Here is a 22494-nt window from a genome sequence, read left to right as displayed (position 1 = left end):
TTCAGACCATATTTGCGATTTTTACAAACTCAAAGTTTACTGCCAGCTAACTAAGATACAAGGCTTAACCAACTTTTTCCTCCATGGAAAACCAACAAATATCTGCAGGTTTTTTATTGTCCATCATCTTTCACTCACAAATATGCATTTAAAGGCAAAATCCAAAATGAAAGCTAATAAATGTAAAGAATAGATTCAAAGTTTGGAAATTAAATTGATGTGCATTTTTATAGTTTAATGTACAAAATTTGCAATATACTGTAAGTTCACATGTTCTACCATCTGTCCATAAGGAATGCCTATCAACTTCCAATTAATCAGCGTTTACACTAATCTAAAAGAAAGCCATAAATTAACTGGCTAATACAAGCATACTGCGTAAGGTAGTTTGTGGATTCAAACTGTGTAAACATACAAGTAAAAAAAGGAGAGCAGAAAATGGGTTACAAATTCAAGATATACTTTATTGAAGTAAAATGCCTTAACAGGCAGAGCACAGCAATGTCGTTAATAATTTTTAAAAATCTGACACACTTTGGAAAACAGTATACTGCAATTAATTTTTCTCTTTTTTCAGATGGTGTTCAGTTAGTTACTGTCAAGATGGAGAAACTCTTCCCACATTCAAATGTTTCCAGTCAAGAAACAATACATCATACATATCAATACTTAAAAATTGAGAAGAATATGCACTACCTGTTCACAGGAGTTTATCAGAAGAGACCCACTGCAGAACAAGAGTGACAATTTCATATAGATATCTATATACACAAAGTTAGCATAAAATGAACAAGGCGTTTTACCCCATATTAAGATTAAATGCATTTCGTCACACTCGTGCCATCATTCATCACCATTATGATTTATAGGATTCTGTGCTATGTACAATGTAAACATCTGGGCTCAGAACAATCTCAAAAAGTCAATCCCATCAAGTCGTGAAGCCATTGCACCACCTAATTTCCCAGGACTTGTTAGAGATACTAAGAGATGATAATGGAAGATGGGGAAAGAGAGCAAATATCAATAACTCACTGTGACCTCGCTGAAAGTTTCCCTACTGGCCAATGAGTTCATGTTTGCAAGTACACTGGGAGATTAAAGCTCAAATTTTTTTAATATTGCAAGGCTACGTCAACATCAGTGCAGGAAGTGCCAGAGTGTGTGATGAAGAACAGAAAAAGAATGGTGGGTGGATTGAGAAAATAAGTTAGTCATTAATGCTTACTTGAAGTAAAAATCATCAAGCAGTACCCAGATAGAACTCTGCAAAATTCAATCTTAAAAGGTTAAAGTGCAGACCAACATTAAGGACCTGAGGAGGGTTTGAGACAAGGGAACTGCTGATTGGTTGGCAGAGTAGAAGTACAGCGACCCAGCAATTTCTTGTTAGTTTCAGCAACCTGGTTGTAAGCACTATACATCAAAAGCGCACATGCTCATTGGCAACACACAGGCACAGAAAACATAGCCCATTCAAACTAGTTACTCTCACATAAATGCACACTTCCTGTGTCTTTCTGGCACACTATGAGTCCTCGTCAGTGTCCTTGTTTTTCTTGTAAATTGGCATGTTGATGCTATGAAAGGCAGGGACCCAGCGGTTGTCATGAAGTCCCACATTGCATCCAGGTGTGTCTTTGTGAGATCTGCGGCAGCACATCCAGTAGCCCGGGCCATATGGTAGTGCCTGGCAGTAGGGCTTATGATGCCAACGGCAGAGCGAAACATCACCACGGTCATACCGCTTCTTGCACTGCTTGCAAGGATCGTCTTTGTAGCGTGGATCACTAACCCAACGAGAGTCTGCTGGCCGTACACCATAACTCTCAATGATAAATTTAAAGTAATGGCAGGTGCACTTGAGGGCAGCCAAGCTCTCGGTAGGCAGCAAACAGAAGATCTTTACAATGATGTGGTGAGGCAGGAAAGCCATGTACTGCTGAGGCTCCAAAAGTAGCTGGATCTTGAAGCGAGTTTCTAAGAAATCATGAGACACTAGGCGGCGTGATGGAAAAGGCACAGGATCCTGACTAACTATGAAAGTCTCTACTCCCTTTATCTCCTCAATGTTTTGATTTTGCTCACCCACAAGTCCATCTTTACTCTCCTCTCTGAAAGTCACTGAAGTGCCCACAGAAGGCTCAAGGTCCTTGATGTGAGAAGGCTCTTTGTTCTGAGATCTGCTCTTAGATGAGGAGGGTAGGTTCTGGTCCTCTTGAGGCGGAGGAGAAGATTTGGCAAAAAACAACATGCCTGGTAGCGGTTCCTCGTTGCACTCTGAACTGGCATCCTTTGGCAAGGACTGCAGATTATTTACCATCTCAAGAGCTGTGCTAGTTTCCCGTCTTGCAATACAAGAACTTTCTTCTTCCTTGGGGGCGGAGTTATTAAGTCCACACTGCAAGGTCTCTGTAGACTCAAGGGTCTTAGATGGGGAATGCAGATTGTCTAAATCACTACCCAATTCCTGTGGGACAGTCTCAGCTCTACAGTCATGAGGGACAGAAGGTGACACTGGCTGTGATGGCAGTGGGTAAGGTTCTGACCCTGCTAGAAGGACACGTCCCACCTTCCTCTGTAAGCTGTTGCTTCGAGAGAGGTCTCCTCCACCTTCCCGCAGACTTTGTCTGCTCAGGCACTGCGACTCCAACTTGGCCACCATATCCAGAACTCGAACAGACTCCCCTTCCTCCTCCTGCACCTCCAGCTGTTCTGCAACCTTGGACTGCTGCTCTGCAGGCTGAGGGATGGATCCAACTTTGGACAAAGTGATGCTGCTGGTGCTTCGTAAGGATGGGGGTTTGGAGCTAACCTGCAGGTCGCTGGCTCTTTGCTCCAAATATGCCACCATCTCCACTACAGAGAGAATCTTTTCATCCTCTTCTCCCTCCATCCTGACAACATCCTCTGCAACTTCATGGCATGGACTGATGTACTCATTGAGGGCCTCTTGTTGAGACACTTTCTGTATTTCAGGTTTTGGTAAAGGAGGTTCTACACTTTTCGATTTGTCCGGGTTTCCAGACCTCCTCCTGCGCTTAGCCACAGACCAGTCACCATCCCAGCAGCCCTTGTTTTTCACAGAGACAGTCCGCAGCTCTGGAGCAATGGCTTCTGTTTCTTGAGGTGTTGAGGTGTTATCAATAACACTATTGCAAGTGTTGCTGCACTTCTGAGCTGCAAAAATGGCAATTTTCTCTTTTGTGTTCCCAGGTTTAATGACAGCCCATATATCCAAAGATCCCTCTGCATCCTCTCCTTGGTAGATCCTAAGTGAGCCTTCATTCTCCAAACCAGTCGAATGTGAGAGCAGAACTAAAGAACTAGTAAATGTTGTGACAGAGGATGCTCTGCTCTTACAGGCTCCATTAACTCTAGTTGGCGCATTGCTCCCACTGTTGGTGTTACATCGGAGGGTGTTGGGGGAAATGACACTGAGGGGACACCGGTTGGCTGTGCCGTTGCCAGGTGAGCCCATGAGGCCACACGACTGGCGAATGCCCCACTCTTTCCTGAGCACTCCCTGCTGGTCGGCATGGAGGCCTCTTGTTCCATCGTGCACAGATTCCCGATGTATCTCTTTATCTTGTGGTTTGGGGTATGGCTTGAGGTGCATAGTGGTAAACCTAAACAAAAAGGATAAAAAAAAGAATTTCAAAACAAATCCAAGGTGTTCCAATAAATGGCAGATAAAAGAGAAATGGAAAGAAAGATAAATTCTTAAACTTTTGAACAAGAAAAAAATACTTTTTACTATTTCAAGGAAGCACATAAATCTTAAAGGAATATTTCAGTCCAGTAGAACTTCAGTCCATTCATACAAACTACAAAAAGTTATCATATCCAGAAGACTTAAAGTATGGGCCAAGTTGAAGAGACTACTATTAAGGTAGTCAGGTACTATTAAGGTAGACTTGACAGTATATGGTCACTACATGTTTTCCCTGTATGGACAAAAACACAGCATATTCTGTGTTTAATTAGGAAGACATACAAAATGTGCAGTACTGGGGGTATTCCAGGACCAGGGTTGGGAACCACTGAACTATTTTTTTAAGATGCATATCTCTAGTCAATGAAACAAACTCAATACCAAAAAGTATTTTAATGTGCCCAATTCATAACATTACAACAGTGCATTTCGTTCAAGCACATAAGCTGTAAAAATAATGCAAAATAAAATAATTCTAGAAAAAGGAAATTTGTTCAAAAGTCAGTGCAGCAGGTTCTTATGAATGTGTTTGGGTCAGATGATCCCATTTGTGTAAAACATGCAAAAATGGCAAATAAATTCTCCAGCAGAAGTAGTTTCACAATGAGCACAAGGACTAGCTGTTCCCTCTGGCCCTTAGGCTGACATAATGGGAGCAGAGCCACCCAGGTCCAGACACAGCTGGGCTCTAACACAAGCACTCAGCTGACACAGCTGCCCTACAAACAAGCCTGCAGCACCACCAATATCTATGTGTGGGAGGACTGAACTCTCAAAGACACAAGTGCATATAAGGCATTCTTCCACTGCAGATTTAGACCTGATAAAGTGGTACTAGGGTTTCTCACGTGACAACATGGGATGGCATTCAGACAGTGTGGACAGTTACTTCAGAGCCAGAGAATGGGAGGTGGCCGGTTTGCTCAAAAAGGGGGGAGGTATGTGGGTTGCACTTGCAGCCATTTATTGGATGGCAAACATGGAAAGTGTCATGTCCACTGAGAAGAGAGAATACCATTTTGGTGTGTCCTTGGAAAGCTTGCATAGCCCAGCACATCTCCTCCTGTGCCAACCTTTCTTTGTGGAAAACAGCAGGAGAGGCCAATCTGTAAGGTCAGGATCATGTGGTTGAGCTGGTGTCTTGGATAAAAAGTGGGACAACAAGTCAAGAGTGGCTTTGATTGTCCATGGATATGAGGACACTCACATTTCCTGGTACAACCCTGTCTTGGACTTCCTGTTCTTACCAATATACAGTGCCCTCCATAAGTATTGGAACAGTAAAGACAAAATTGCTCTGTTAGCTATGGTGTCAAGACATCTATAAATATGATTAAAAGATTAATATGAGGCAGAAGTACAGAATGTCACATTTTATTATTGACTGTTTCAACACAAAATGTTTTACCAACTAAGAAGTACAGCACTTTTAGAGCATCATCCCTCTGCCTAATGTGAGCATAAGTATTGGGACGGTTTAACTTAAAGCAAATGTAAAAGTGTAAAAGCTTATATTTAGCTGTAAATCCCTTGCAAGCAATCACAGGAACGAGTCTGTGACCCATAAACATCACCAGACTCTTGCTTTCACTCTTTGAAATGCTTTTCCAGGCCTTTGATGCAGCCATTTTCAATGATTGATTGATTGTTTTGGGGAGTTTCTGCCTTTAGTCTCCTCTTCAGGTGGTGAATTGCTTGTTCAATAGGATTTCAATCTGGAGATGTCCTGATAAAGATAGATACCACTGGCAAGCTTCAGCAACTGACAACGACCAGGTCAGCTGAGAAAATCAACAGCAGTTGATGATAGACAAATGATAAGGGCTTTGAGGGGGGAGAGGGAAGAAAAAAAAAGAAAAAAAAAAAAAAAAAAACTCTAAAATAACTTAGTAAAAATCACCAGCAACCTCCAGAAAGCTGGATTGATGGTCTCACAATCTGCTGTTCGTAGGAGACTTCACCAAAAGAATTACAGAGGCTTACACAGCAAGAGCAAACATCTGATCAGTACCAAAAATAAGAGCCAATTTGAATTTGCACAGAGTTTTATGGTGAGATGAGACAAATATTAACCTTTATCAAAGTGGGAAAGCAAAAGTTTGGAGAAAAAAAAAGAAACTCCAGATGACCCAAGGCATACAACCTCATCTGGAAAGCAAGGTGGAGGTAGTGTCATGTCATGGGCATGCATGTCTGCCTCTGGAACAGGCTCATTCATCTTTATTGATGACTTAAAGGTGCCCTAGAACCAGTGTTAATTTCGTTGATGAATAATTTGCGTCATAATTGTCGTCAACGACATTTTACGGACGAAAACGAGATGACGACTAAACAAAAATGCGTTTTGAATGACTAAAATCTACTCTAATTTTCGTCAACAAATAAAAACGAGATGAAAATGAAAGAGAGGGACGATTTGGGAAGATATCCAGTCAGGACTGCTGTCCTGTGTGGACGATTTAAAGTGTAATGTGCTGATCTAACCGCGGGGAACGCGGCGCTGTTGCGCGCTCTAGAGGCTCGTGCAGCTGCAGCATTTCAGACTGCTTCGCAATTAATGAATAGGGCACATTTATGGCAAGCGATTGCTTATAAGCTAATGTTGATGAATTATGACAATGTTTACTACATAATGTGTATATGGTAGTATGTTTTAGGAGGTTGTAAGAATGCATATTTATCACCCTCATGAGCAGCCTGCTACAGACATTTCAGAATAAGAGTCACGGTGTATTTCGGGATGGTTTATAATTTTTTTTTCCTGGACATTATTGTTGTTTTGTTTACACAAACTGTATTTAATTTAATTTCTATTTAATTCATAGTAAACTACTGTATCTTCTGTCACAGGAAGGAAAGACTAAGAACATTATCTGACACATTATACAATATATTTTACAATATAAGTATAAGGGTTATTATAGTTAACTAAACCTAAAACCAAAGAAATCTTAATTACTTGACAAATGTTAACTGAAATAAAAAAAAATATATATAAAAAAGTAAACTTATTTTATTTCATCTAGTTTCTAAGCTTTAGCTTAACCTGAGGTATTAAAATAAAAAGCAAAAACTAAAAAGACAAACACAAAAAATACTAAAACTTTTAACTAAAATTACAATGAAAGCAGAAAAACTAAAAATCAAATCTAATAAAAATTTTAAACGAAAACTATAATAGTACCTCAATGAAAAGTGTGTCAATCCCTGAAAAGTACTGAATTTTGATCTTTTGTGTCTTTTTGCACTTGAACGGTCAAAAACCGCCTACTTTGGGGAGCAAAGTACAGTTGGGTGAACATAAACAGTTTGGAGAATATCAGATGTACCTATATCAGTGTACAGGATCTGTGTATTGTTAGAGAAATGCTTAATGCATGAAAATTTAACAATTATCTTTTAGTCGACCAAATCTACTGTAGATTTAGTCGACTAAAACTAAAACAATTTCCGATGACTAAAACTAAATGGCATTTTAGTCATAAGACTGACTAAAACTAAATCAAAATTTGCTGTCAAAATTAACACTGCCTAGAACCATTTTTCACAAGATGTAATGTAAGTCTAAGGTGTCCCCTGAATGTGTCTGAAGTTTCAGCTCAAAATACCCTATAGATTTTTTATTTTTCAATTTTTTAAATGCCTATTTTGGGACATAATTAAAAATGCGGCGATACTGTGCGTGTCCCCTTTAAATGCGCTCCCCGCCCCCAAGCTCGCAACTCTATAATACATTGCATAAATCAAGTTCACACAGCTAATATAACCCTGAAAAAAGGATCTTTACAAAGTGTTCATCATGCAGCATATCAGATCATGTAAGTATAGTATTTATTTGGATGTTTACATTTGATTCTGAATGAGTTTGATAGTATGCTAACGGGGCTAAAGCTAATATTACACACTGTTGGAGAGATTTATAAAGAATGAAGTTGTGTTTATGAATTATACAGACTGCAATCGTTTAAAAAATGAAAATAACAACATGGTTATTGTCTCCGTGAATACAGTAAGAAACAATGGTAACTTTAACCACATTTAACAGTACATTAGCAACATGCTAGCGAAACATTTAGAAAGACAAATATCACTAAAAATATCATGATATCATGGATCATGTCAGTTATTGCTCCGTCTGCCATTTTTCGCTATTGTTCTTGCTTGCTTACCTAGTCTGATGATTCAGCTGTGCAGCTCCAGACGTTAATACTGGCTTGTCTAATGCCTTGAACATGGATGGTATATGTAAAAGTTAGGGGCGTACATATTAACGATCCCGACTGTTAAGTCACAGTCAGTGTTATGTTGAGATTCGCCTGTTCTTCAGAGGTCTTTTGCAAAAATCAAATTTACATAAGGAGGAGGAAAGAGACTCACTGTTTGAGACTCACTGTATGTAATTTCCATGTACAGAACTCTAACTATGCCGAGGTAAATTCAATTTTCATTTGATGGCAGCAGAAGAATGAATTGATAAGTGTATAAAATAATCTTTCCTACCAGTATTCAAGAAAATGCCACCAGACTCACTGGGAAATGCTTCATATGACAACAGGACAATGACCCAAAACACTAGTACTGTCAACTCAATCAAGGAGATTATCATGGTAAAGAAATTCTGGGTCTTAGATTGGCCAAATCTACATATTTAAACCCTATTGAACAAGCAATTCACCAGCTGAAAAAAAGACTAAAAAGGCAGAAACTCCCTAAAACAAGCAACGTTGAAAATGGTTTTATTAAATGCCTGGAAAAGCATTTCAAAGTGTGAAAGCAAGAGTCTGGTGATGTCTATTGGTCACAGACTTGCTCCTGTGATTGAAAATATATATATACACACACACATACATACACACATACATACATACACATAAACATACACATACAATGTTCAAAATTCATGTTGAATTTTTGTACTTCTAAAGTGAATCTTCTAGATTTGAGCTTTGCTAGCACTGTGTGCATATATATATATATATTTATTATTATTTTTTTTTTAGGGCTGTCAAAACGCATTAATTTCGATTAATTAATCTGAGAAAAAAAATAACGCGTTAAAAAAAATAACGCAGATTAATCCATTCCGTATTGACCTTTGAACCTGGAGCCGTTCTTGTGCGCGCAAGCTCTCTTTGTCTTCAAAGTAAGCACCGTCTTTGCACTCTCTCTACCTCACACATAATAATCTAAATCAACTGACACAATGCTAAAAGTTCGTAAGACCGAATCCATATTTTACGAGGCGTTTTTCCTGAATAACCGCTGGGTGTGAATAGTGCTCAAAAGAACGTCACCTCATCTTCTCTGACAGGCGTCCTGCACGTGCAGCTGACATAAACCACACTTTCAGTAAACAAAAAGAGAATCCTATCCAGTGGTGAAGTGTTTTGTGTTGACAAATCTTTTGCGATGTCCTAATAAGTCGTGATTCGCACGCAACGCGTCAACGCCCGCTAATGTTCAATTCGCGACCTAATGACTCATTTGAACAGATTCATTTTAATGAATCATGACAACAACTGATCTGTCCATAATGATCTGTCTATAATGAATCATTTACTCGAACAACTCTGAAATGAGAACATAAGTGTGCTTACCCCATTTAGCAAGAGTGGTTAGTAAAATTTGCCTTAATAATCCACAATATTTTCAGGTTATTTAAATGACAATGTGTAGTAAATTAGGCCTACCTATAAAATCAGTTAATTTAGACTGGAGTGAGGTGAAACCAGAACAAAACAAGTTGTTGTTAGCTAGGTGCATTCAATTGTATATGGTAGAAAATTATATTATTAGTTAATGTAACTTCTAAATGCTACTTTTTATTACTTTTCAGGTTTAGCAAAAAAGCATCTTCTCTTACAAAGCTATAAAATCACTTTTTTTTTTTAAAATTCACTTTTTTTTTTTTGCAAAGAGGGCAAGAAAGAATTACAGTGAGAGTGACGTGTACTTTATTGTCAGTATCGGGCTCGCAGATCACGTGGGTAGGGCACTTTTTACTGTTTGTGTGGATGACCATGTCTATCACCACCGAAGACCATTTTTGACCCAGGAAAAACATTGATTCAATTGAATTGAAATATTTAATACTTTCACAGCAAAAAATTATGTATGCGATTAATTAGGAGTATGTAATTAATTAGATTAAAATTTTTAATCAATTGACAGCCCTAATATATATATATATATATATATATATATATATATATATATATATATATATATATATATACACACACACACACACACACACACACACACACACACACATCTAGCAAAGCTCAAATCTAGAAGATTGACTTTAGAGGTACAAAAATTCAACAGATGGAAGATCAGATCTGAACAGAAGTAAAAAAAAAAAAAAAAAAAAAAAAAAAACAAGGTAGTTTGATTAAATGTAACCATTTAAATACAAAGCTAATGGATTTTGTTAGCTAGCTTCCCCTCTTTGTTCATGAAATGATAAAGGTTAAAGATCCAATTTGAATTTATGATGGATGGATGACAAAATACCACATAAAAGAGACTGTAGCACTATACTGATTACTTCAAAATCTCCAAAGAACCTCCCAGTTTGCACTGAAACACACTGCAGCACCATTGCTGGACAGGAGTATGATTACTCTGGAGGCACGCCAGCCCCTATCTGGCGCTCAAACGCTGATTTTTACTCATTACACAACCTGGCAACAACATACAGCTGCCGCCCAGTCCTTGCCCTCAACGCACTCACAACTCAGAGTTTCCTTAAGACCATGGGCCAAAACACATGTGTGAGCTAATGATAATTTAAGGGCAAAAAAGCACAACAGCATTATGTAAAAAGAAAACAAATACCCACTAGTGAAAAGCAAAACATCAGAATGAGGAATGAGTAATGTAAAAGGATGACGTGAGCTCATACTGGAATAAGCACACTGCTTCAGTTAACAGGAGATTTGTTTGCTCTCTTCTTCTAAACGCTCATGACTTCCTCTATCATGGGCCTACCAGAGGGCCTGTTCAACTGATTGAGGGGAAAAAAGTGAACAAGGATGAGGTCACGATTATGAAGACTACTTTGCTCCAATTATGTTGTAACACTGTGTTCTTCCCAAGGAAAAGGCTGAGCATCTGGGTCTGCACACTTCACCACATGTGTTGCCACAGTCTATAGCTCATGTAGTCGTAGCTTAGCGAGACCAGACAACAGAGAGGTAAATATAGGTGAAATGCGAACAGGATCTCACTTTTTTGTGAAGCTAAATGCATAATTGACAGCTTGTTTTTCTCCACCCTCTGGACAGCACAATATGATAAAAGCAACGCTTGATTGCCACAGCAAGACAGATGAGAAGAGAATGGGACTGGAAATCGTCACCATGAGAACCATGGCTCAATGTGTACTAACAGTTCTGCCACTGCTCAGCACAAAATTCAATCTACAAGTTCTAAACGTCTTCAAAGTTGTTGTTATGAAAACATTTCACTGAGTGCTGATGTTGGCTGTCGTGTCCAAACAAAATAATGAAAAACGCCCCTGATGGAGGTTGACATCCGTGATGATGATGAAAAGATGAAAGAGAGTTTATGTTGTTTTTCTGGAAATGAACAGCAGAAACCAAAGTGGATTCAACTTGTCTAAACAAATGTAAGTGAGTGAATTGCCATCAAATTATCCTCAAAATGTGTGATGTCATGTATAGACTTGAGTGCAGTAAGTACTAATTACCTCCAGACTGATGGTGGATTGGAGGCTCGTAACCGTGGTTCCCGGTAAGGGGTGGGGTTGCAGTAACTGATAGTTTCACATTTCTGAGGCATTAGGCTCCTCCCTCCAGTACGAGCGATGTCTCCCAACAGAAGAGCTCAGGACTCCAGCCTCACTGCAAAACAACATTGATGGACAAAATTGAGAACAGCTTGTCTTTAACCTTAATACACATGTACAAAGTCTATATAAGGACCGTTTTGAAGTTCCCTATAGTATAAACTTACTACCAACTAGGCTATAATTTTTTTATTGCATAGTTAATTTATTGCATAGTTAATTTATTGCATATTTTTTTATTAGTTTGCACAGTTCTATCAGTTGTAAAAGCATCCATTAGAACAGCTGAAGAACTCTCTACCAGGAAGCTTCTAAAGACTCTTCCGTGAGCACATGACTCACTGTTAACTATTAAAACACTTACTGTTTACCCCCTCTCAGTTATCTTTCTGTGGTCTCAGTGTCTTGCATACAACTCTGTACTAGCTCATATTTGGGACTTTTCTAAGCAGTTCTGGAACCTTTTAGTGCAGCATGTCTCATATTGTGTCCTTTTGTTTGTAGGTTTGTAAAGCTGTTGTTGTAGTATTCCTAATTTGTCACTTAATTCACTTTTTTTAGCATCTGCTTTAAAAAAAAAAAAAAGAAAAAAAAATATATAAATGCAACGTGAAATGCGTTTATATGCATAATCTTACACTGATTATTCTTAACCGTGTAGGTCATATAAACAGCTTTAGCAAAACCCAATCTGCACACATTGATTTAATGTCAATTACCTGGGTTGATTTATTGTCTATTTTAATGGCAATATCGGAGAAAACATTAACGATTTCAAAATCTGACGCACACGTTTTCTTGCATCATGTGGTTTTTATGAGCTGATTTTTGATAGCTAGCAGCAATATGCTGTACATGTAAACATTAAATGACCACTTTAGGTTTTAAAAGGTCTGCACACCGATTAGTGGTCAACAAAACATGCCCTATATGTTCTCTAGTACCATTTTGTAGTGGTAATTCTAACCACCTGAAATGGCTACAAATACTGTGCCTCAACAGAACATGAAACATACATTCCAATGAGATGGAGTGGTTATGGCTGTGATGCATTATGGGGCCTTAAGCCAATTATAGAGTATTTAATGTCAAAAAGCATTAAGCCACAGTCATCGAAGGCCAGAAGTAAAAGTACCGGTACTTCAGTACAAAGTCAATACTTAAATTTGAAAAAAGTAATGATACCAGCCTTTCTGCAGTACTGGTAGTATAGAGTACCAAGTCCATCTGGTACCCGCTGATAGGCATCCGCTTTCAAATGCTCCTGTGTGCATTTGTGTGATTGCTCTGTGAAGAGCATCAAAAGTTTCTATTTACAATGCATTTCTGCAACGTTGTGCATTGTAGCCAATCAGACATTTTTGTTGAGTGCATGAACACAATTGCCAATCAGAGGCGTTTAAGTTAGTCAGAATCCACTCAAATTTGCCAGAATTTGTTCAGAGTTTGCTCTCAAGTAATTTTGTTATAACCAACAAAGTATGAAGATGATGTAAATAAGACATTTACTGTGCAGTATAGGCAGATTTTTAGCAGCTGCAGCTAAACTGAAAATAGTTAAATATAAAAAATCTTAAATTTAAAAATGTTTAATATTTTAATATTAAAATTAAAAAGTTACAATAGTTTTTGCTATGGTAACAAAATTGGTACAGAGAACCGTGAAATTTGACTGCTATTGATACCAACTACTAAATATTGGTACCGTGACAAACCTATATCAAAGTATCTCAGATTGACCTGTTGACTGTGTGAAGTAATTGTGCTCAAAGCCTAGTGTGACCACAGTTTACCTTAACTTGTTAGTGTTCCACTGTACCACCCGCGGTACATACCTTTCAAAAGAGACCAAAACCATGCATATACTCCAAATGGTTCAAGAACAACATGCAATTTACTTTGGATATGCCTTTTTTTGGACATTTTAGGCAAATTTTACAGGAACGCTAAGGGGTTAAATAACCTATGCAGTGTGCAGTAACCACTTGTGAGGCTGTAATTCAAAAATAACTAGGCTATCACAAAGAGAGACACAGAAACCTACATAAGAGATAGGGAAAATTGATGGGAAGAAGCTTTAATAACCTGAATTGGTAAAAAACTGGGTCACAGCACCATTTTGTCAAAAATTTGTTCAGATTTAAAACAATTTTACAATAGACAGATAGATAGACAGATAGATACTTGCTGCAGTAAGCCTATAATAGTATGTTCTAATGATTGTGATGAACAATCTCATCTGAAAACAGAAAATAAAATGGCATAGAAACGTGCACGTGAACATGCTGAAGGGAACACATGGCTCCGCATCTCTTGTGCCCATTCCCTCTCCAGGGGCTAGAAAAGCAGCCAAGCAGTTTGTTTTCAAAGAGATACTTCACCCATGAAGAGCAGATAAGCCTGGAAAAACAGTATCCCCATGTCCCATACACAAGTCCTCAACGAAACACTGGCTAATAAAACGGACACTGGCTGAGCTCACCAGTGGACAAGATTACATAGTCTCAATAGAGAAACCAAAACAAAGCAGAGATAACTTCATTTCCTCTTTCTATCCTTGTGTTCCGAATACTCATGTTCATGTAACTCCTGAGGCAGATCCAAAAATGAGCAACTGCCTAACAGATAGCAAGAAGTCTCTCTCTTAAGTATAATTTTTTTTATATTTAAAAAAAAAAAAAAAAAAAAAAAAGTTTTACTCACATTCATCCAAGATATTGGAATATAAGTCAATGCATTGTAAATTCCTCTGGTACGACATTTGCACAGTATTCCATTACAGAGGACAGTATGTACACAGTCTTCAGCACAGCACGTGGTTTTATTGGTCTGACTGACACCCTCCAGAATTTCACCTAAGCAGCTGTGATTGGCCGGGACAGGAGGGCTCTGCTTACAAGCACGTGTGCGCCTGCCGAAGGAAATAAACGCAGGTCTGATAAGGAGCCAATGGGCTATTCAAGATCCCTGCATGCCTATAAATGGCAAAGATAATCAATACTTTTGGATCTTCGCTGAAGATTGGGGACTGAGTGCAGAATCTGTGTGAACACACCTCAAACTTTACAAGCAGTGATGCAAGTAAAACAAAATGCAAGACAAACAGTCAGTAAAATAAAACACACACACACACACACACACACATAACTGCACAACGCACATACAATGTCCTTTAAAGGCCAGAGAACTTCTCATATCACACTTCCTTTACCTGAACTTGCCTGAGATTTTCCAAAAACAATGGCACTCATTCAAAAGGAGAGGTGGGGCGGCTGCTAAGCTTACACAATGCCATTTCCAGACCATCTAAAACAGACCAGCTGCTACAATAGCTTTCATAGATCTTTCCAGATCTCGGACGCTGTAAAACATAAGAGCATAAATCAAAGAACCACGCACCTCTCATGGTATGAACCCAAGAATTTTCAGCTGCTCTCAAACAGAGGAGCCTTTGAGTTTGTCAAAAGTGTCTTGGAGCATTAAGTCCAAACTAAAAGGGATAAAGGTACATGGTATAGTCATGTCAACTCTAAACTACTGCACACTGCAAAATATACTGCCAAATATTTTTCAAAAATGATATGCAAAAGAGTATGCATTATGCAGTGTTAAACATTCCAAACCGTAGCATGTTACACTGGAGTAACATGACCTCATTTACAATGCGTGCTTAAATTAGCGATTTAATCATTTTAAAATTTCCAAATTACAAATATTTTGCAGGTTAAACAAAGTAAATATCAAGATATTTAACTGCTCTTGATAATAGTTCCAGTGCATTCATAACACATGAAATTAAATAGTCAACTTGAGCGCTGAGGGATACAGTATTTCATGCAGGCAAAAGTAGTCATCCAGCGATTCTGTGCATACAGATAATTCACATACTAAGCACAGTATACATACTAGTGTTGTAAAAAGTGCAATTCTATTCAAATAAATAAATATGAATTGAAAAATGTACTATTCTTTCTGCACTGTCTCAAAACTTACAAATAAATGTTATAAAATTAATTAAAAAAACAACCAAAACAATCAAGTGCAAGGACTTAAAGTCCCCCGTAGACAATTTTATCCCTTAAAACTCATCTTTGATCACCAAAACTACAAAAAAAATTCTTAATACCTTAAAATAGCTTCAATGTAACTCTATACCCTTGCCTCATTTAATATACAAGGATCTATAAATATGCTAATTAGCCCCGCCTCCACTCACTCGCACAAGCTCAGAGATCCACTCGCTCAACTTACTGAGGTAAACACTGCACATTGGTATCGTTTTTTTACAAAGTCGGACACATAACAGTAATTAATATGATTAGCGTTTTGCTTGACTATGTTATCAAACGGCTAATAATGTGTTGCTAATGTTACACAAACCATGTTCACATTCACAAGTCAGTCAGCTGTCTTCTGACTTTGAACAACTCCGAACGTCAGTGGAGAAAGGCATATAGTTCATCATAACATGGTGATATACATCATACACCCGTCAAATTGCTAAATCTACCCGATTTTTCATATTAAAAAAAATATATACCGGGATAACCTTTTAAAACTCCCTTCCACGGTCAGTTAATGATATGCTAAAGCCCGCCGGCACGTTGGCTTAATTGGTTACAAGGTAGTTTGTGACGTCAGAAACACCAGCGATTTCAAACCCGCGGTCTTTAGATGACTGCCGTTTTAAAGAGAAAATACTCTGCAATGGTGTTGACTTATGAATTTGCACATGGTTTGTCTTAAAGCATATTAAAAACACCACATAGACAATATGAACAACATTAAAAACTTGATTTTCACCACAGGAGGTCTTTAAAACTACACTGTAAATGTTTGTAATATTTACAGAAAAATACAGCTACAGCAAAAACATGTTAATGGTTAACTAAGTTACCTTACCATGGCATGTATGGTGAAAAACTTAACAGTTTAACATCACACATTTTATTTTACTGTAAAATACTGTCAAATGTATGGTTTCAGTATTGATACATATCGAAATATCAATATTTTTGACAACACTAGAGTGCACTGATGTTGTTGTCCTAAGATTTAGCACATCTAAGTACATTTCACTTTCAGCAGACTGAGGTTCACTTCCCTCTAGTTCTTCAACTTCCCTTCTTCAAAAACATTGAAGTAACTGTGGTTTTCTATTTCAAATCCAGCAAAGGGAGTCAATGTATATTTTAATGCACTTGGCATATAGACTGAATCTGCTTTAATATTTGATTTGGACCTCTTTCAGATCAAAGCACTAGGGAGTTTTCTTTCCCATAACTGAGCTGCAGATGGGTTGTGGTGCTATTGTGCAACGATTTGCCTTCTTAAGTTGCCTTCCTGCACGTTCTTGGGTCACAAACAAGCTTGTGATTATCTCTGCCCTCTCGGTCCACTGTTGTTTTGACTGCTGATCCAGATATATGGTTGATATATTGATATGCTGATGTTTAAATTCAATAAATGATTAGGTTAGATGTCAATAGTCAGACTTGTATGTCCACATTCAACAGTCAATATACTTAGAAATATAATTGTAAGATACTGAATCTATACTGTTCAGCTAGATAACAAAAAATAAGACATCAATCTGCCTCAAAGTCCCTAATGAACACATCAACAACTAGCTGTAAAGCTTCCGATTACCCAACAGCCCCAGCTCTGAATTTCACATCTTGATAGAAGTTCACACATGCTCTGTAATTGCTTCTGTGGCACTTTGAGGGGCCGTCCACAATAAGGGTGTGTGCATGTGGAAGCGTCCTGTTGCCAAATACTACGCTGCTATTCTGACACCATACTAGGAATAGTTAGGTCAGGTCAACAAGCATATCAACAGCCCAACCCAACGTAACCATCAAGCACAGGCAGCATAAAAATACAGCACCAATATACACAAGGTCCACTGCATGACCTCAGACAAAACCAGGCCTTTGAACTCTTCGCCAGCAGAAACCTGATAGGTTGAGCACACCTTGTGCAATAGGCTTTCCAAAACAAATCTGTTGTCGTTATAACTGCTATCTGTCTTCTCTCTCGCTCTCCTATTAAATCAGTCGATGTCATAAACGTCTGTAATGAGCAGACATGTGAACACAGCCGTATGATCTCATTAAGAAGGTGTGCCAACTACGCTAATGTTCTTAGTGGAAATCGACAGACCATCTGCATTGAGTCACTCCCTGTGAAATGGAAATGTGAGTTCAGCATGCACGAAAAGTTGTGTTGATGTGAGCTTGTGTATGAAGGATGAGTCAAATATGACAACTTTATAAGACTATTTTTACATAAACTATACAGTTGTGAAATATTATTACAAATTTAAAACAACTTCTATTTTAACACATTTTAAAATGTAATTTATTCCTGTGTTGGCAAAGCTGAATTTTCAGCATCATTACTGCAGTCTTCTGTGTCACGTGATCCTTCAGAAATCATTCTAATATGCTGATTTGCTGCTCAAGAAACATTTCCGATTATTATCAAATGTTTGCAGAAAAAAAACATAATACATTTTCTTCAGCATTCACTGATGAATAGAAAGTTCAAACGAACAGAACTTTTGAAAAAGAAATCTTCTTATTGTCTTTACTGTCACTTTTGATAAATCTGATGTGTGCTTTCGGAATAAAAGTATTAATTTCTTTTTAAAAAAGCCACAAACTTTTCAATGATAATGTATCAGCATATACATCATATTTCCATCTGATAGAAATTCTATCTCTAGTGACTGTCCAATACATTTTGAATGACTAATACAACATTATCCATTACAAGACTAACCAAGTGAGGTCAGCTTGTTTAAGTAGACTTTTTCCTTTGCCCTATTATTCAGTACATTAGTCATTCAGGCAAGCCACAGACTAGCTGAATTTTATACATCCCTATTGTTCATTTCCACCCATAAACATTAGGCAAAATCGTTATGTCAAACAAGAACAAAAAGACTTGGTCAGAGGTAGACAGGAAAACTGCATGCATTAAGACTGCATTATTAATTGTGAAAAACAAAGGCTCTGGATTTCACGTGCCACCCGAATAATGCAGTGTGTGTCGGCCGCAGCTCAAAATTTTGCCACACAAATACTTCAAAGCATTTCACGCTTGATGAAAAACACACTAAACCCCAGTTCGAAAAGAAACAACCACATACTATTCTGCAGACCTGCCTATGTTCAAGACAAAAGCTTGTCCCAACCTGCTGAGTATTTCTTCCCTGTGAGAGGTTTGTATAAAAGCCTTCAGTGGTTTGCAGAGTGAGGTAAGGTACACCTTTCTGCTTCACACTTCCCTTTAGCATGCCACATGACTCCAGGCCAAGTGACCAAACAGGTTCTTAAGCTGTGTAAGCAGTCCAGTTGTCAGACTTCCCTTGCAAGTGGTTCATTGCATTCAAACAGGTGGCTGTGCTCAATTGTGCTTTATGAAGTGTTCACTTAACTAGGTATATTCTCACTGCATTGCATTAGGCAGACAGAAAAACACCAAAGGAGGGCTACTGCTGCAATTCTGCATGTTTCAACATGACACCAGTTGCTTAAATCAATACTTTTACTTGCCAAATAAACCAACTTCTTGTTTGGTTTGGTGGGAATCAACTACTCAATTAGACGTGGTCTGAGACTGTATGCTAGATTTCTGTGGCATAACTAAAATAACATTAAAAACTTAATTTGCAAGTCACCACTATACAATTATGGCGTGCTTTGCATCAAAATAACGCATCAGAGCCATTTAGGTCAGGTTGGTGTTGGACTTTCTGGATTGTGTATTGAAAAATGTATGTTTGCTTTACAACAACTTCACAGGGTATTCTGCAACTCAAGTTGTTCTCTAAGATATGACTGAAATCTAGATTTAAAAACCTTCTAGAAGATAAAACATTGGTGAGACCTTGACCTCACTGATCCATCTAAAATAAAATAACCTGAAAAAGTAAATGCACGTGAATCTGAAAAACATGGTCTTCCAGATAACAAAATGATAGCAGAAAATTGCTGCGACCACAAACAAAACTACCCCACCGTCACCACATCATCTGACAAATAACTGTGAGGACATTTATCACGTCTATAACGGGACGTATGGCCTGGTTTTGACATGCCGCATAACAGCTGACCAGCAAAAGATAAAAGCCACTCTTTGCACTCCTGATCTGCAATTACCAAAACTGTAGAGCTCCAAAATGCTCATTCCACCTCCCCCATTATGGAAAAACAAGGCTTGCAGATCAGCCCAATGTTAGGAACAACTGAGCTGTTAAAAACAGGCCAGGCTTCAGATCAAAATTTGGCTACAAGCATGTCTTCAGGAAAGCAGACTTGCACCAACTACAAAAAAAATAAAAAATTGAACAATATTATTTTTGTTTGACCAGTTTCAGTAAAGATTATTTCTTAGTGCCTGATAACCAATGCCTACATAGAAAAAAAAAAAAAAAAAAAAACTTTTACTTATAGACAAACAATGCATTAGCAAACTAATTTATTTAAAATATATGGTAAAATTGAATAAACAATTTCTGCATCAAGAAAGACTGAGATGCTTGTATCAACACCTTACACAGGGGCAAAGTTCAGATAGCTAATTAAGTAGTTAAACATTATATGTTCTTTGCTGCTTCGCATCCAATAACTTACCATGTTTTCTCAGGTCAACTAATGCACATGGACACCATGATGTCTGTGTCTGGATTAAATGACAGCAAGTAGATGAGAAGGATCTCTTCAGAAGTCATAGAATCATATCCTCACAATTAACATATTGTTGTGTGGACTATACCCTTATAATAGGGCTTATGATGGGTCTAGTTCAGCATGTTTGCCTAAATTCTCATTTGCATGACATCTGAAAGACTTCAAGTGTCATAAAGTCATTCCAAATGTGACTGAATGAAATCCACCAAAAACACTGTAATTCTGTACATCTGAATTAGCTTACAGCTCTAAAACGTAAGATACACTTAAGTAAATCAATAAAAACAAGCATTAAAGTTAAATGAAAATAAATATTCTAGAAAACAGAACCACCTAAACTAGGAACTTGTCATTGCACCAAAAACAAAAAGTCGTCAACAAAGTTATTCATTAGGGACCACGAGATAAACATGAGTACTTTGCACTTATTTACACCCTTTTAAAAAGACGGCACTGACAAATAAATACATATAACTCAATAAACAAGAATAGAAATATAACATAACAATAAAAGTGATATTACTGCGTCTTTCCTCATTAGCACTAAAGCTAACTGACAGAAACGCCATCACATGCATTTGCTCTCTAAAAGAAAGAAAAATAGGAGTACTTAAACGATTATATGCACTTAAATACACATGCATAATCGATAAATGATCAAAAATAAGTAATTTAGATTCCATTAAGGATGCATGTCCTGTTTTGGGGGTGTTTAAATGCTAGTTCCGCTCAGCATATGCCAAACCGAGCCAACAGGAAAAAACACAGAATAAATGCTACATTTAAAACACTTTAGATGCAAAATAAATCCATATAAACTCTAGCAACGCCACAGATAGAGGTATTTATGACTGACACGTAGGAGCAATAAGCCAAACATGGAGAAATAGAAGAATAAAAACTGACCTGAGGACAAATAGAATAAAAGTCGAAATGGAGAGGTGAATTCACTTGCTGAGGGGGAAACTCTTCGTCGCCTTGTTCTTCTGTCTTTACTGGAGTGAATTCATCTCATCTTGTCATTATTTTAAGTCGTGTGTCCTTCAGGACTCAACGCTTCATGTCTCTGTGTGATCAGATCAGGTGAGCGCGCAGCGGGCACTGCCTCATATATTACGAGAACGCGCATGAAGACACGCTAGCGGGCGTGCACGCACCCACCCTGCTTGGGATGGGCACAACAATGTAGGCCTATACATTTTTACATTCTACTGCGTTAAGTTAATAACATATTTGCATATTACCATTAACTTTTCTGTCCAATAGGATGATTTTAAAGATTTTTGTAATCATTCTGATTTTCAAGAATAGATTGGAATATATTTGTAGGCTATTGTTTGTTTAATCACTTACACGTTTTTATTGTAATAGTAACCCAAAATAGTAAAATAAACTATTGAGGCATACCATTTCACTATTTTGGGCTAAAATTAAAAAGAAAATGCATACAGTACAAACATATATATATACATATATTGTTAGCATGAAACATGCCAAATTGTGTGGACATATTATTTGGCCAGGCTGTCATACAAAGAAATTGTGAGCACATGCAAAAACAGAAGAGAACCAACAAAATATTAATAACTGATTATGTTTTAGTCATTGTATGATTTTTCCAGTTTTTTTCCTGCATTGTAAAATAAAACCTGTAGCTTGCCGTTTTTGCCAAATAATTTTTCTTCATATTTAAAAAAAAAAGTATATATATATATATATATATATATATATATATATATATATATATATATCATATTTATAAAAAAATATATATATTTATTTATAAGTAATATATATATATATATATATATATATATATATATATATATATATATATATATTTATTTATAAAAAAATATATATATTTATTTATAAGTAAATATATATATATATATATATGGTTTATTTGAACTTGTAGGGTCACTGAAAACAAATATCCCCTCAAAACATTACTTATATAAACATTCATATATATTTAGTAGTATGTATCTTCTTGTTTAATTCTACATGCATGTGTCCCTGAGTCTAAAAAGACTGAAAAGTACAGAATGAGGTACATTCACAATACAAAGAAACATTCTTCAAATTTGTGCACATTAGTTATACAATGTTGGAGGTTTCATCTGTGGGTTGAAGTCATCAGGTGCTTCAGGCATAAACAGACCTCTGCATAATTGAGGTCAGTTCTATTAGATTTCTGTCAGGGCGTCTCTGACAACAACTCTGACAGACTGTTTCCATGATTAAAAATGTAACACTGCCTTGAC

At 37.3% G+C, this 22494-nt stretch overlaps 1 protein-coding gene across 3 annotated transcripts; it reads right to left on the bottom strand.

Annotated features, from left to right (window-relative positions):
• Nucleotides 1–443: 443 nt before the first annotated feature.
• On the bottom strand, nucleotides 444–21393 carry fbxo34 (F-box protein 34). Of its 3 annotated transcripts, none has more exons than XM_048190940.1 (3): nucleotides 21134–21391; nucleotides 11430–11583; nucleotides 444–3629 (listed from the first exon to the last, which is right to left on the bottom strand). In XM_048190940.1, exons 2-3 carry the CDS (start codon nucleotides 11519–11521, stop codon nucleotides 1529–1531), a joined length of 2193 nt encoding a protein of 730 aa, XP_048046897.1. In that variant the 5' UTR covers nucleotides 11522–11583; nucleotides 21134–21391; the 3' UTR covers nucleotides 444–1528. The 3 variants fall into 3 exon arrangements, with proteins under 3 accessions (XP_048046897.1, XP_048046898.1, XP_048046899.1); XM_048190941.1 differs by lacking the exon at nucleotides 21134–21391 and adding an exon at nucleotides 14232–14384; XM_048190942.1 differs by lacking the exon at nucleotides 11430–11583 and having other exon boundaries at nucleotides 21134–21393.
• Nucleotides 21394–22494: the final 1101 nt, after the last annotated feature.

This window comes from Megalobrama amblycephala, linkage group LG5, assembly GCF_018812025.1.
Source record: "Megalobrama amblycephala isolate DHTTF-2021 linkage group LG5, ASM1881202v1, whole genome shotgun sequence".
NCBI lineage: Eukaryota > Metazoa > Chordata > Actinopteri > Cypriniformes > Xenocyprididae > Megalobrama > Megalobrama amblycephala.
Note: the sequence above shows the minus strand (reverse complement) of the source record. Positions and strands in the feature narration are given on the sequence as shown.